This window comes from Schistocerca nitens, chromosome 2 (assembly GCF_023898315.1).
Source record: "Schistocerca nitens isolate TAMUIC-IGC-003100 chromosome 2, iqSchNite1.1, whole genome shotgun sequence".
Lineage (NCBI taxonomy): Eukaryota > Metazoa > Arthropoda > Insecta > Orthoptera > Acrididae > Schistocerca > Schistocerca nitens.
This window is the reverse complement of record NC_064615.1, coordinates 486,316,429-486,330,421: the sequence shown is the minus strand read 5'-3', so window position 1 is coordinate 486,330,421 and position 13,993 is coordinate 486,316,429. Positions and strand designations below refer to the sequence as shown.

Genomic DNA, 13,993 nt, shown 5'->3' with positions numbered 1-13,993 from the left:
CTTCGACTTTCCTTCGTCCTGTTTTGGATGCATGTGGTAATAATGTCACCATAGCTCACATTCCCACATTTACCGAAAGGACTTCGGAAGGACACAAACACCACATTAATCCCTTGTCCTCATTCTGCTGCCAATATACCAATATCGGAGCCACACTACATTTCATATGCTGCAACAATGCTCTCAAACGGATGCTTTTTGATCGCCTTTTATACCTTTCCATTTCACTACATGGCAACTGGGTTGTATGTAATTTCATTTGGGCGATAGGGGAGTCCAGATTCCTACCCCCCTTCCCCCTACATTTGGCTACATACTTGTCTACTGCACATTTCTTTTGACAGATAACAGCAGTTTGTCATCTTGCAGTGGAGTGAAAATTGCTTCCATTTTCAATGGAATGTTTTTTACCACAATTTTTTCCAACTGCTGTACTGTGGTGTGCACCAAAACCTGTCGGCGTGTTAATTTTTTGGCAAAGCATGACAGTTTTTTATTTTATTAAATCAAGAATTGCCATGGCTAAGATGCTTGACTCATATGTATGGATGAAACAGAAGAAAGGATGGTTAAGTTTCAACATTATGTTGACATCGTTAAAGATGAAGCCCAAGCTTGAATTGGGGAAAGAAATTCCCGTCGTCCTTTGCAAAGTGATCATCCTGGCATTTATTTTAAGTGCTTTTTTTATGCATAGAAAATCTAAATGTTGACAGCTGTATGGAGATTTTGCACCCCACTTCATCAGAAAACTCATTCACTGTCTGTACCATTACAGCACCTGTATTGGTTGCATCCAGAAAAAGTAGGGGGAATGTGTAGAGAGAGAGAGAGAGTGTGTGTGTGTGTGTGTGTGTGTGTGTGTGTGTGTGTGCGCGCGCACATGTTCCTTCCGGTTATAGTTATTTGAATTCTCCGTTCCTTCTGTAAATCGCTTCATGTTAAGTACCAGGATGGTTCATTCGATGAAGCCTCGGATATTTCGTTCTTCTTATCTTCCTTCGCTTATGATATCTTTCAGGGAATGGTGTCCTTTGACTTTGAACATCACACCCATAAATTTGTTACAAAGCATTCTCTACCATATCCAAATCACATTCTTGAGTACTTTGACACAGGTACTACTCTCATTTCCACAACCTTTTGAAAAGGTAAGCAAGTTCTTTGAAGTTACTCATTCTAAAACCCAGCTTTCTCAATGTTAAATTAGACTGTTACTGTACTCTAGTATCAGAATTTAAAATTACTATATTGAAAAGCAAATCATCAATTTTCATACTCCCCCCAAAAGTCTTGAAAAACTTGTCCTGTCTGAAATTGTAAAGAAATGGTACTGTTAGATTTGTTCTGGTATCTGTATAATATTTATCTTATTTGTTAAACAATGGAAAATCCAGAATGGAACAATGACAGTATTATGAAAAGGATAGATTGCTACTCACCATGTAGTGGAGATGTTGAGTCATAGACGGGGACAATGAAAAGACTGCTAAGCAAGTAATCTTTGACCAAAAGGTGTTCTTCTGAAAACATTCACGCAAACACCTCACACACATGTGACTATTGTGTGTAGTTATTGAGGCCCGACTGCAAGGAACAGCAAATGATGGGAGAAGCAGTGTGGGTGGTGGGGATAAAGAGGAGACTGGGGTGGGTGGGAGGAGGGATAGCAGGGTGGTTGTGGGGAATGATAAAGTGCTGCTTGTGGGAGCATAGGGTAGGGCACCTAGGAGCAGTCGGGAGGTTAGACGGACAAAGGGGGGAGGGAGCAGGAAAGGAGAGACGTAAAAAGACTGTGGATGTGTTGGTGGAATAGAAGGCTATGTTGTGCTGGAGTGGGAACAGGAAAAATGATATATGGTGAAGGATAGTGCCTAACAAAAGTTTGACTCAACATCTCCACTATACGGTGAATAGCAAACTGTCCTTTTCATAACTTTGTCATCTTATTTATTCTTTGTTTTGCTTTGAATAATATGCTTGTTAAGGTCAGGTACTCCCTCTTCCAAGCTTCCATTCTTTCCTCAGTGTTATATTCTTCATCTGTGAGTAAAACTGTATTGCCATAAAACTGCAGATGATGTTTTAAAAGTGCTGATGGTTCCATTTTCACATGACATATGGATGAGGAAGGAATCATCATTTTAAAATATGGTTTGTGTAGGACAGTGGTTTGTATGTGTTATAATCATTTAACTGTAGAAACTGGAAATAGAGTTTTTGATGACTGCATCCCATCTGCCCACAATTTCTGCAATCACATTTTGTAACAATCAGTTTTGTGACATAGTTTTTTTGTGGTAGACTCCTTAGTTAGAGAGATCTGTGTTGCTAAGCCACATCAGTTCAGTAATTGAACTGTAGCTTTCAGTGACTTTCATCATCATCATATGGGTAAAAAACTAAGTGCCAGGGGGCATTGATGACCTCTGTGTTGTGTGCCTATAAACCCCATGTACACGTACATGTGTACACACACACACACACACACACACACACACACACACACACACACACACACCCTGATTGCCAGGAAGTAATAGCATTGCTCATAAATATATTAGTTATTAGTAGTGCATGGGAAGCATTCTCTTAGTTTTTGCCACAAAGTTGATTTCTGCTGCTTGTTTTATAAAGGAGTTCCAGTGGGATGCTATGTGTGTAAGATATTCATTTTTGAATCTTATTTTTTTCAGGCTGTCCGACAATGGAAACTCCAGTTTGGAATATCAACAATGTAGGAAAAGATAATTGCTAATTGCTGTAAAGATGACACGTTAAAAGACATTAACACACAAGCTTTCAGCGAAAGCCTACATCAGAAAAAGAAAAAGAAACACACACCACTAATTCACCAAACAAGCACACCTCATGCACAAGACCGCCAACTCTAACAGCTCAGACCAGAATGCCATTCTGGCTTTGTGTTTCCAAATGGTTTTCTGCTTCTGTAATAAGTGTTGTTGTTGTTCCACAAATTGTTCATCTACGGACTGATATACTTTTGACACACTGACACCAAAGGTGTTTCACAAGCCATATTATTTGTTTGATCTCAGTTGGGAGCCAGAATACTAGTTTCAGTCCATGGTTTCGCAGTATGCAAGAGTTTGCTGGATCTTGTGGTACAGTAGGACAGTATTGTGGATGGTATCTCTATTTCTCTGTGTGTGTCAGGAGTTTTTCTGTGTCTTTAATGTGAAAGCAAATCCTATGTCACACATACTGCAGCTGTTTTTCCTAATGAGTTGTTAAGGTGTTCTAATTCAAACTCCTCCTAATGATCATTGTCAGAAATACTTCTTGTTTTGTAAATTAATGTACTTAAGGTCATTCTGTTCTGTGCAGGATGATGAAATTTTCTCAAATTTCAGATGGGTGTTACTCAGAAGTATGTACAAAATTAACCTTTAGTTCAAAAATACACAGTTTCCACTTGCTATGCTGTATAAAATACCTTTATGTGTCAAGTAGTTTGTTGTTATTTTCTCCTCTCCAGCACAGTCATCATTTCCACTGCATATTTAGAAACAACAATTTGTGTTTTATTCTGTGCGTATATTTTGTTCCTCTTTTTTCACATCCTCTAATCATCTTAATGATAAGCTCCTTTTTACCTGTGTCAGTCATTTCTTCGCTGTCAAAGCCAATAGGGATTCGTGACATGTATTTGGTATCACATTGTGCTCCCAGGGATGTACATAAGCTTAAAAGTCCAATTCCTGCAGCACTAACATCCAGCAAATTAGCTAGATGCCTTTATTTCCTTATAATAGGAACGTTAATGCTTGGTAATCTATCAGTACTCTGGTTCTCCTTCTTGCAAACCAATTGCATAAACCTTCTTTCTCAGTGGCCTCAGTACCTCTTTCCCACTTCAGTGTCATGCTAGAGAGAGGCTGGAGATTTCTTTTTCCTGACTGTTCCCTTTCGATTAAATAACTATGCAACTAAACCATTTGTCCGAGTTGTAAGATACATATGTATCTAATATCTCTTTTTTATGTTAGTTTATTGCAAAATGTACATACAGATGTAAACTTTCGAACAGTTTGCTACATTAGACTGAGGTGACAAGTCATGGGATAGCGACACGCACATATACAGATGGCAGCAGTATTGCATACACAAGGTACAAAGGGTGATTCAAATTAAACCTTAAAAGTGCTAATAATATTTTTAATTGTAACAGTGAATGTTTTTAATTGTAACAGTGAATGAAAAACTTACATGTCACTTTTTGACATATTCTCCCTGAAGTTGAGTGCACATATTCCACTGCTTCGGAAGTGCAAGGATACTACGATGAAAGAATCCGTTTGGTTGTGTTTGCAGCCAGTCATACATCACGGTTTTCACCTCTTCGTCACTTCTGAAATGCCTGCTTCTCATTGCTTCTTGCACCAGACAGGTGAAAGTCAATAGAAGCAAGGTCTGGTAAATAAGGAGGATGTACAGACATTCAGATTCAGTTTCCTGAATAGTCTGCGCTGTCCTACTCACTTTATGCAGTCGGGCAGTGTCATGCTGTTGCAATACTCCTGGAGTCAGAAATCGTCATCGTTTACTCCTGATTGCAGGGCAGAGTTAATTTTTCAGCATGTATGAATAAGAAATAATGGTTACTGTCATTCTCCTATCCACATAATGCTCCAGAATTACTCCATTTGCATCCCATAACAGAATGAGCAAGAATTTTCCAGCAAACAGTTGAGTGCAGAATTTTTTTTGGTTTCAGCAGTGACTGTTGATGTCATTCCTTGCTTGACCTGTTCATTTCTAGTTGGTGACAGTGGACCCAAGTCTCATCAACTGTAACAGTGTTCTGCACTGAACCAGTACTAATCTTCAAACTTGGGGCTATTTCGTTCAGAGTTAAGCGCCTGTTCTCCTTTACAAGCTCCTCCATTAATGCAGTGTTCTCGTCCGTCACTATGTGGTGAGCCTGCCCTGGTCTTCAGGCATCCTCCACAGTAGTTACACCACTTTTAAACTTCTTAAACCACTTGCTTCAATGATGAACACGAATCACCGTACTTGCGCTGTCATTCTGCAATGAATTTCGATTGGTTTGGCACCTACCCTACACAAAAAACGCATCACAGGTCACTGCTCTGTTGTGGTACCTGTTGACAATGGGTGGCCATCGTATTGCGAAAGCTGCTGTCTTGTCCTGTGTTGTAGCATCACTCTACCACCTGTTGCTCACTTTCTGAACTTCAAGAAACACTACTGCCACCTACCAACTCCATCTCACAACTTTTCGAAATTTTATTGAACTTTTAAGGTTTTCATTTGAATCTCCCTTGCATAAAAGGGCAGTGCATTGGCGGAGCTGTCATTTGCTCACAGGTGATTCATGTGAAAAGGTTTCCAATATGATTATGCGCGCACGGCAGAAATGAACGTGGAATGGTAGTTGGAGCTATATGCATAGGACCTTCCATTTCAGAAGTCATTACAGAATTCAATATTCTGAGATCTACAGTGTCAAGAGTGTGCCAAGAATACCAAATTTCAAGCATTACATCTCATTATGGACAATGTAGTGAGTGACGGTGCTCAGTTAATGACTGAAGGCAGCAGCGTTTGTGAAGAGTTATCAATGCTGACAGACAAACAACACTGCATGAAATAAAGCAGAAATCAATGTGGGACCTATGTTGAATGTATACATATGAATAGTGTAGTGAAATTCGGCATTAATGGGCTGTGAAATTCGGCATTAATGGGCTGTGGCATCAGACCACCGAGAGAGTGCCTTTGCTGATAGCATGACATTGCCTGCAGCACTTCTTCTAGGTTCATGACCATAACAGTTGGACCCTAGATGACAGGAAAACTGTCGCCTGATTAAATGAGCCCCGATTTCAGTTGGTAAGAGCTGATGGCAGAGTTATTGTGGCACAGGCCCCACGAAACCATGGAACCACGTTGTCACAAGGCACTATGCAAGCTGGTGGTGGCTCCATAATGGTGGGTGCTGTGTTTACATGGAGTGGACTAGGTCCTCTAGTCTAACTGAACTGACCATTGACTGGAAATGGTTATGTTCGGCTACTCTGAGACCATTTTCAGCCATTCATGGACATCATGTTCCCAAATTATGGAATTTTTATAGGTGACAAAACACGCTTTTACCAGGACCCAATTGTTCATGATTGGTTTGAAGAACATTCTGGGCAATTTGAGCAAATGATTTGACCACCAATGCTGCCCAACATGAATCCCATCAACATTTGTAGCACATAATCAAGAGGTCAATTCCTGCACAAAATTCTGCACAGCAACAATTTCAAAATTATGGACAGCTGTAGAGGCATGGCTTAATATTTCTTCAAGGGACTTCCAACGACTTGTTGAGTCCATGCCACATAGAGTTGCTATATGGGAAAGGAGGTCTTACAATATTTGGAGGTATCACATGACTTTCTTCACCTCAGTGTATATATTGTTGCATAAATTCAAGAGTCCATTATTATTTGTTTCTGGTCTCAGCAATGGACCTGGTTTGGCATGCAACAGCTGTTGTGGAAGGGGGAGGGGAGGGCGAGAGGGAGAGAGTGTCATTCAATCAGTCATGTAGTGGTTAAGTGAGTCTGAGTGGTTAAGTGATGATTTGTATTATTTGTAAGGCTGCCAGTTTATTAGTTGCATGTGATCTATAAAAAAGTTAATGTCTGTCACAGTAGATGTTTTGTGCAAAGGAGGTGGAACTGTCAAAATAAATGTAGTCTTTATTACATATTTGATGGCTTTTGGTTATTCTGCTACCATCACAAACTTTTCCTGAACTTAGCAGAAAAAGCTCTGAAAATCAGTTAAAGTTTTTGAACCCATACATCAGGAGGTGGTTTAGAATCATGTCCAGCGAGAGACTAAAGGGGAGGAGCTTGCAAAGAGTCAAAGCCTAAATAAAACTCCTTGTATAAGTTGTAATGTTATGCCATCTCAGTTTTGTTCAAGGTGACTTCGGTCTGTTGAAGTAAGTTTTTCATTCTTCTGTCTACTTACTTATAATATTTTTCCCCAACTGACATGTGGCACCTGATTATACCATGTTTGTTCTCTTACGGATCATAAGTAATGCTCTCAAGATCCCTGAGAATGCACATGTAGCTAATTTTGCAATTCAGCTTAATCAATATTAGCTAGTCTAGATCAGGTATGTTGTTCAGAATTGCTGCCCTTATGTACTTCTGATTAAATTGGAAGAAACACATTGATGATCTGCTGAAACGTTTGAGTTCAGCTACTTATACAATAAGGATCATTGCAAATTTTTGTGATAAACATCTTAGTAAATTAGCTTACTACGCCTATTTTCACTCATTGCTTGCATATGGCATCATATTTTGGGATAATTCATCACTGAGGAATAAATATTTATTGCACAAAAGCGTGTAATCAGAATAATAGCTGGAGTCCACCCAAGATCATCGTGCAGACATTTATTTAAGGATCTAGGGATATTCACAGTAGCTTCTCAGTATATGTACTCTCTTATGAAATTTGTTATTAACAACCAAACCCAATTCAAAAGTAATAGCGGTGTGCATAACTACAATACTAGGAGAAAGGATGATCTTCACTATTCAAGATTAAATCTAACTTTGGCACAGAAAGGGGTGAATTATACTGCCACTAAAGTCTTTGGTCACTTACCAAATAGTATCAAAAGTCTGACAGATAACCAACAAGTATTTAAGAAGAAATTAAAAGAATTTCTGAATGACAACTCCTTCTATTTCATAGAGGAATTTTTAGATATAAATTAAGAAAAAAAGTAAAAAAAAAACCAAACCAAAAAAATAATAAAAAAAATTAAAAAAAATAATAAATAAAAAAGTTGTTATATTAACGTAATTATGTTGTTAAATTAACTTAAGTATGTCATGTATTGGAAAATTTGACTCGTTCCACATCATTACAAAATATCGTATTCATGATCCATGGAACTAGTATTAATCTAATCTAATCTAATCTGATCCTTATTGTTTGTCTATAAAGATTTCTTACAAAGTGACTTCTCATTTTTCAGAATTCTTTAACAAATATTTAGGTCTTTAGCATGGTAGCCAACAGTATACCTGCAATGTGATTTACTGATTATATATTCACAGAATTGGCATAGGGGCTGTCCGGATGGCGATGCTTAATTTGTGTTTGCTTTGACATTAAATGACCTTGTGATCCTACCCCATGACATACTTAGTATTGATTGCAGTTTAAGTGCTGGTTTTTGTACAAAGATTTCATGTATTGCTGTTCTTGTGCAAGTCACTCTTAATGATTGATACACAATCCCACCCTTAAATTTATCACAGTTTCCTTTCATTATGGAAAAAGCTACATTGCTGGCTGACAATTTACAAATTCAAGATTCAAGTTTTGATACCATTCTCGTGATACTAACAGTTTTAAACATTTTACTGTCTGCTCTGTAACGCATAACAAAATGCATTACTTTGGCTGTTGATAATGTCTTCAGTAGTTGTCTTGTACTTTACCAACAGGTGAGTCTATTTCCTTGTGGAGATGAACAACTGCAGCATTTTAAGTTCTCTTCGTATTACTATTTTTCAAGTTTTAACCATTTGTATTGAAAAACTGTCATGTCCAGATTCATTTATTCATTTCTTGAATGGTTTTATATGCGCGTTCAGATATTAGTTTGGGAATGTCACTATTTTTATTATTTACTTTGTGTTTTTAATTCATCTCTTGACATATTTAACATTTAAAGCATTGTACAAATCTACATCTATACTCTGCAAACCAGTGTGAGGTACATGGCAGAGGATGTGTCCCATTGTACCAGTTATTAGGATTTCTTCCTGTTCCATTCACATATGGAGCACAGGAAGAATGATTGTTTGAATGTCTTTGTGCGTGTAGTAATTATTCTAATCTTATCTTCACAATCCCTATGTGAGCGATACATAGGGTTTGTGGTTGTAGTATACTTGTAGAGTAATCATTTAAAGCCAGTTCTTAAAACTTTGTTAATAGACTCTTTCAGGATAGTTTACTTTTGTCTTCAAGAGTCTTCCTATTCAGTTCCTTCAGTTGTCAGTTACTGTGCTATGTACCATCTCTTGTAGATGAAATGTGGCAATAACCAAACATAAGTTCCTATTTTGTTTGTGTTTTCATTTGTTTCTCTAATCAAATTTTCAAGGCACCTCCCATCCCTTCAAAGACATTTGTGAATAGTTTTGTTTAATTTTACTTTTTTTGTCTTTTTGGCATTATTTTTTGCTTGAAACTCCCACCATACCTTTAATAGTGACCTTGTTGCATTAAGTTTCTGCTTTGCTTTTGCTTTCTGTATACCTGCAATCTCTTTTACTGTTACTCAAGTATCTACGTTAAATAATTTTCTTTTCCATCCTTGTCCATTAATCTTCATTATCTAAGTAATTGAACTTGTTGCTGATTTTCCAGTATACCACCATGTTCTTGCATAAATTTTAATGATCAGTGTTTCTGTCATACTACTCATTGAGCCTTTTTCTTTTTATCTGTTTATCCAATTTTAGTCTTCATGTTATAAATCTATAATCATTTATAACTAGAAAGGGCTTTAAAATTGTCAAATCCTGTACAATGTAAATAAACAGACTGCTTGCGGTTTACTTTCATTTTGTATTGGTAGCGGTTGAAAACATGTGATCCGTTTTCAGTAAGAGGCAGCTACAACCAGTAAATCTATTACCTCTCAGGTTTTCTTGAAATGACCGATTAATGATCTGCTTCTGGATGTTCTGCTGACTTGTTGTTTGCATTTTATGTATAAAATAGAAACAACAACTTGGTAGAACACCTGGAAGCGCATCATTAGTAAATCTGTTTCTTTAACATCTTCAGTTTACTATGGAGTTGAAAAATAAGGCCAGGAGTATATGTTTATAAGTCTGTTTAGAGAAAGAAAATAAAATATATCAGAAATTGTGTGTTGTAGGTACAGGCTCAGTAGAAAGGAAACACTGTTTGACATATTATTCTTTATTATTCTTTAACAATAGATTCGCCACCTTATTTTCGTCATTTCTTGATAATAACTATATACTTTTTTAATAGTTGGAATCGTTGCCTGACAGCATGGAACAACTGGCTAGCTTAATGCTCCTGGATCTGTATGATAATCAGCTCGAGTGCTTTCCAAATTTATTGATGAAATTGCCAGCCTTAGAAGCCTTTGATGTAGATAACAACTGTTTCAGTGCTCACAGCAGTTTTGAGAAGGTAAAGGAAATCTGAGTTTCAATATTTCTTCTTGAATTTCAAGTTAATTGCTAATTTATTTCAGTAATTTGTTATTTCAGTAATTACGTATGACAGTTTTCTTTCATATCTGAGCTTCCTGTTTACATGTAATCACCTGGGTTTGTGCTTTTCTGTCTGATGAGTAAATTTGTTTTCAGGTGACTGGTGAAGCAAGTGCTAAATATGAACAAATGAAAACCAGGTTAAGGAATAAAATTCATTCCGTAGAGCGGATAGACGTTTGTAAACCTCCTCCAGATTTGTTTGGTTAGTTTACATTTACATTTTACTAGAGCTATTTAAGCATTATTTCCTACACACACAGTTTTACTTACACAATAACAGGGTTAAGTTATTGAAAGGCTTAACTGTCAAAAGAGAAAACATTCAAAATGTATGTGAAAGGCTGAATTCATTAAATTTATTTTGATAAAATGTATACATTTAATACCATGCTCAACAGAGAAATAAAGCTAAAGAAATTAAATTTAGTATCTTACTAAAGAAAAAATTGTTGCATGTGGAGGAACGTGATGAGAATGGCTGTAATCATTTATATAGATTGCCAGGATGTATGTGTGTGTGAGCTACTGCACTCTAAAAGAGAACATTGTGGAGAAAATCTGAACTAATGAGTCTGTCTTAATGACCTCTAATCAGTAGTCATTAAATGCCAATCCATGTTGTTCCAGAAATGACACTTTTTGCAGTGTCATACAATGAGCATTGAAGAGATTGATTGTCCTCAGTATCACCCTCAAACAAAAATGGTATACTTTCTTAGGTGCATCCATTTCTGCTTTACTGAATAGTGGGATAACATGTGATATACTTTATACGAAGTCTGTTCAAAAGATCCCAGAAAATTTTTAATTTCGTGTGTATGCTGTGTTGGAGTGAAACACAGTTGGCATCCTTGCACACTCCTGTGTGAGAAGCAATGCATGTGCATTAAATTTCTCATGCAAGAAAACCTTTACTGATACACACCAAATGATGTAGGAAGCCTGTGGTGATGAATGCTCGAGCCGTACTCAGTGTTACGAATGGTTCACATGATTTAAAAATGGCTGGACAAAAGTTAAAGATGTCCCTTGTTCAGGACACCCTTCAACGTCTATCGACAATGCTCAAGTCAGGAGTATCAACAAAATTGTGCTTGCCAACTGAAGGTTGACTCTCCAAGAGATTGCAGAAGAATGTAACATTTCACTTGGATAATGTCACAAAATCCTGACACAGCATCTTGGAATGCATCTTGTTGCCGCCAAGTTCGTCTCTCAACTCGTGAGTCAAGATCAGAAAGACCTTCGCCTCACAGTCTGTGAAGAGCTTTAGAATCGTACAAATGAAAAAGAGGTGTTCCTTAAGGGAATCATTACTGGTGATGAGATGTGGGTCTAGATGATATTGAGACAAAGGTATAATCTCCACAATGGTTCAGGAAAGGTTCTCCGAGACCCAAAAAAGCTGCCAGGTCAGGTCAGGTCAGGTCAGGTCAACTGTCAAAGCCATGCTGATAGTTTTCTTTGACTTTCAAGGATTGCTTCATCACGAATTCCTGCCACAGAGACAAACTGTTAATCAATGATATTATCGGGACATGTTGCAACACCTGCAAGAAAATGTGAGAAGGAAATGACCTGAAAAATGGTGAGACAATTCATTGCTCTTGCATCAAGATAGTGCACCCACACACTCATCCATATTGGTGTGTGATTATTGCACAGAAAAGGAAATCGCTATGCTTTCTCATCTTCCATACTCTCAAGGTCTGGCTCTGTTAACTCTTTTTATTTCTGAAGTGAAAAACCCCGTTGAAAGGATGAAGACTTGCAACAATAAATGATATAAAAGAAAATTCACAGACGGCACTTCACACGATCCAGCAAAATTACTAAGACTTCTTCTGGAAGTAGGAATCGTGTTGAGAGCAGTGTATCAATTGTGGAGGAGAGTATTTGGAAGGAGACCATGCACAATAAGCAAAAGGTAAGCGTAGGAAAATTTTGTGGACATAGTTCCAGAATTTTCTGAACAGACCTCATATGTTAAAAGTGTCAAGAACACCGTCAGCTGTAATTTCATCTCCAATTTATTGGCTGCCAGTTTCAGCATTACAGTTTTCCCTCATCAGGCCTTCCGTACCAGCTCACAGCTGAATTTTCTCAATGACAACAGTATGTATGCCATATATGAAATAACTGGACTTGGCACCAGTTCTCTCACACACTGCATTTGCACAGGAGAACAACTCGGACGCAACTGCTGCTCAGCAACAAGTGTTTTGAAGGTGGTGGTGTATGCAAATGCAGTGTGAACAAGAGCTGATGCGAAATCTGTTTATTTCAGATATGACGTATATACTGTTGTCACTGAGAAAATTCAGCCACTATCTGGATTAGAGGGCCTGAGATGATGTATTGTAATGTTGAAACCAGTAGCTAATAAATTGGAGATGAAATTACAGCTGACTGTGTTCTTGACATTTGTAACAGGGTATACTTTCTTCTGATGATGCTCAATGTTGAACATAGACTTTTAATGTTAATATGAGGATATGTGGTCCTTTGTGATCAATATATCTTACAGCTATTAAACATTAAGCTGCTAGTAAAGACAAATCATACAAAACCACTGTGTAAGATTGAACTATTTTCAAGAATAAGTGCTCTTCGATATCCAGATGAAATGCACACATTGAATTTTTTGTCAGTTACCTGACACTTGATAGAGAGCGAAAAGTGGAAAATTATTGATTGGCGACTCCGTGGAGTGCTGTGTGCACAACGACCATATATGTTAAATTGAAAGGAAGGTCAGCGTTGGCCGTAATACTGATGTTTTATTGATAGCAGAATCGATTTTCGATCACAGAGTGATCATCTACAGTGCTGTGGTGTACAAATTAAACTCAGACACTGGTATCTAGTTATCAATAACCAAAACTGATAAACGATCACAATAACTGACTGTTCAGTTATTATGATTGCTTCTCAGTTTTGGTTATTGATAACTTGATACCAGTGTCTGAGTTTAAATTATACACCACAGCACTGAAGATGATCACTCTGTGATCGAAAATGATCCTACTATCAATAAAACATCAGTATTACGGCCAACGCTGACCTTCCTTTTAATTTAAAAGTGAAAAAGTTACATTTTGCATGTCTTCATATCAGTAGCAAGGCATCAGTTAGTATCATGTTTAATTAAATTTGATGCAAGTTACATTGTTTCATACCTGAAGATTAAATTTGGTATTGTGAACAGGGTTGCCACAGATTCTGGAAATCAGGGAATATCAAGGAATCTCAAACATGTCGGGAAATCGAGGACATTTGAGAAAACACTAGAAAAATCTCGTTTTTGTCTTAGTAGATGAAATGGTTTTTTTACTGAGGTATCATGCATCGCCGCTGGCTGGGTGCAGCATGCACAGTTTCCCTACTCCCTCATTACTAGTGCTTCTCTCCTTCCTGCCACTCCCCTCAGCTTGCAGTCAGTGTTGCCACCACGTCTCGCTGCTAACCTAGCAGCTGTCGATGAGAGGCAGGGAGATAAGAGGGGTGGTTTGTTTGGATCTGATTCTCAGAGACTGTAGATGCAGCAGCCGGGACAGCGATCATGTGTGCATGAGTTGTGTGTGAGTGATTGTATGAATGTGTGTGTGCTCTCATTTTCTGACAAAAGCTATGGCTGAAAATTTGGTTGTGAGAGTGTG

The 13,993-nt window shown here is 37.7% G+C and overlaps 1 protein-coding gene across 3 annotated transcripts in view; it reads left to right on the top strand.

Moving 5' to 3' along the window:
- Window positions 1-13,993, top strand: part of LOC126234458 (leucine-rich repeat protein soc-2 homolog) — a 132,101-nt gene that overhangs the window by 71,800 nt on the left and 46,308 nt on the right. For all 3 annotated transcript variants that reach the window (XM_049943153.1, XM_049943152.1, XM_049943154.1), the window contains 2 exons: window positions 10,084-10,248; window positions 10,428-10,536. In XM_049943153.1, coding sequence (XP_049799110.1) covers window positions 10,084-10,248; window positions 10,428-10,536 — 274 coding nt within the window. The remainder of the gene's footprint in view (window positions 1-10,083; window positions 10,249-10,427; window positions 10,537-13,993) is intronic.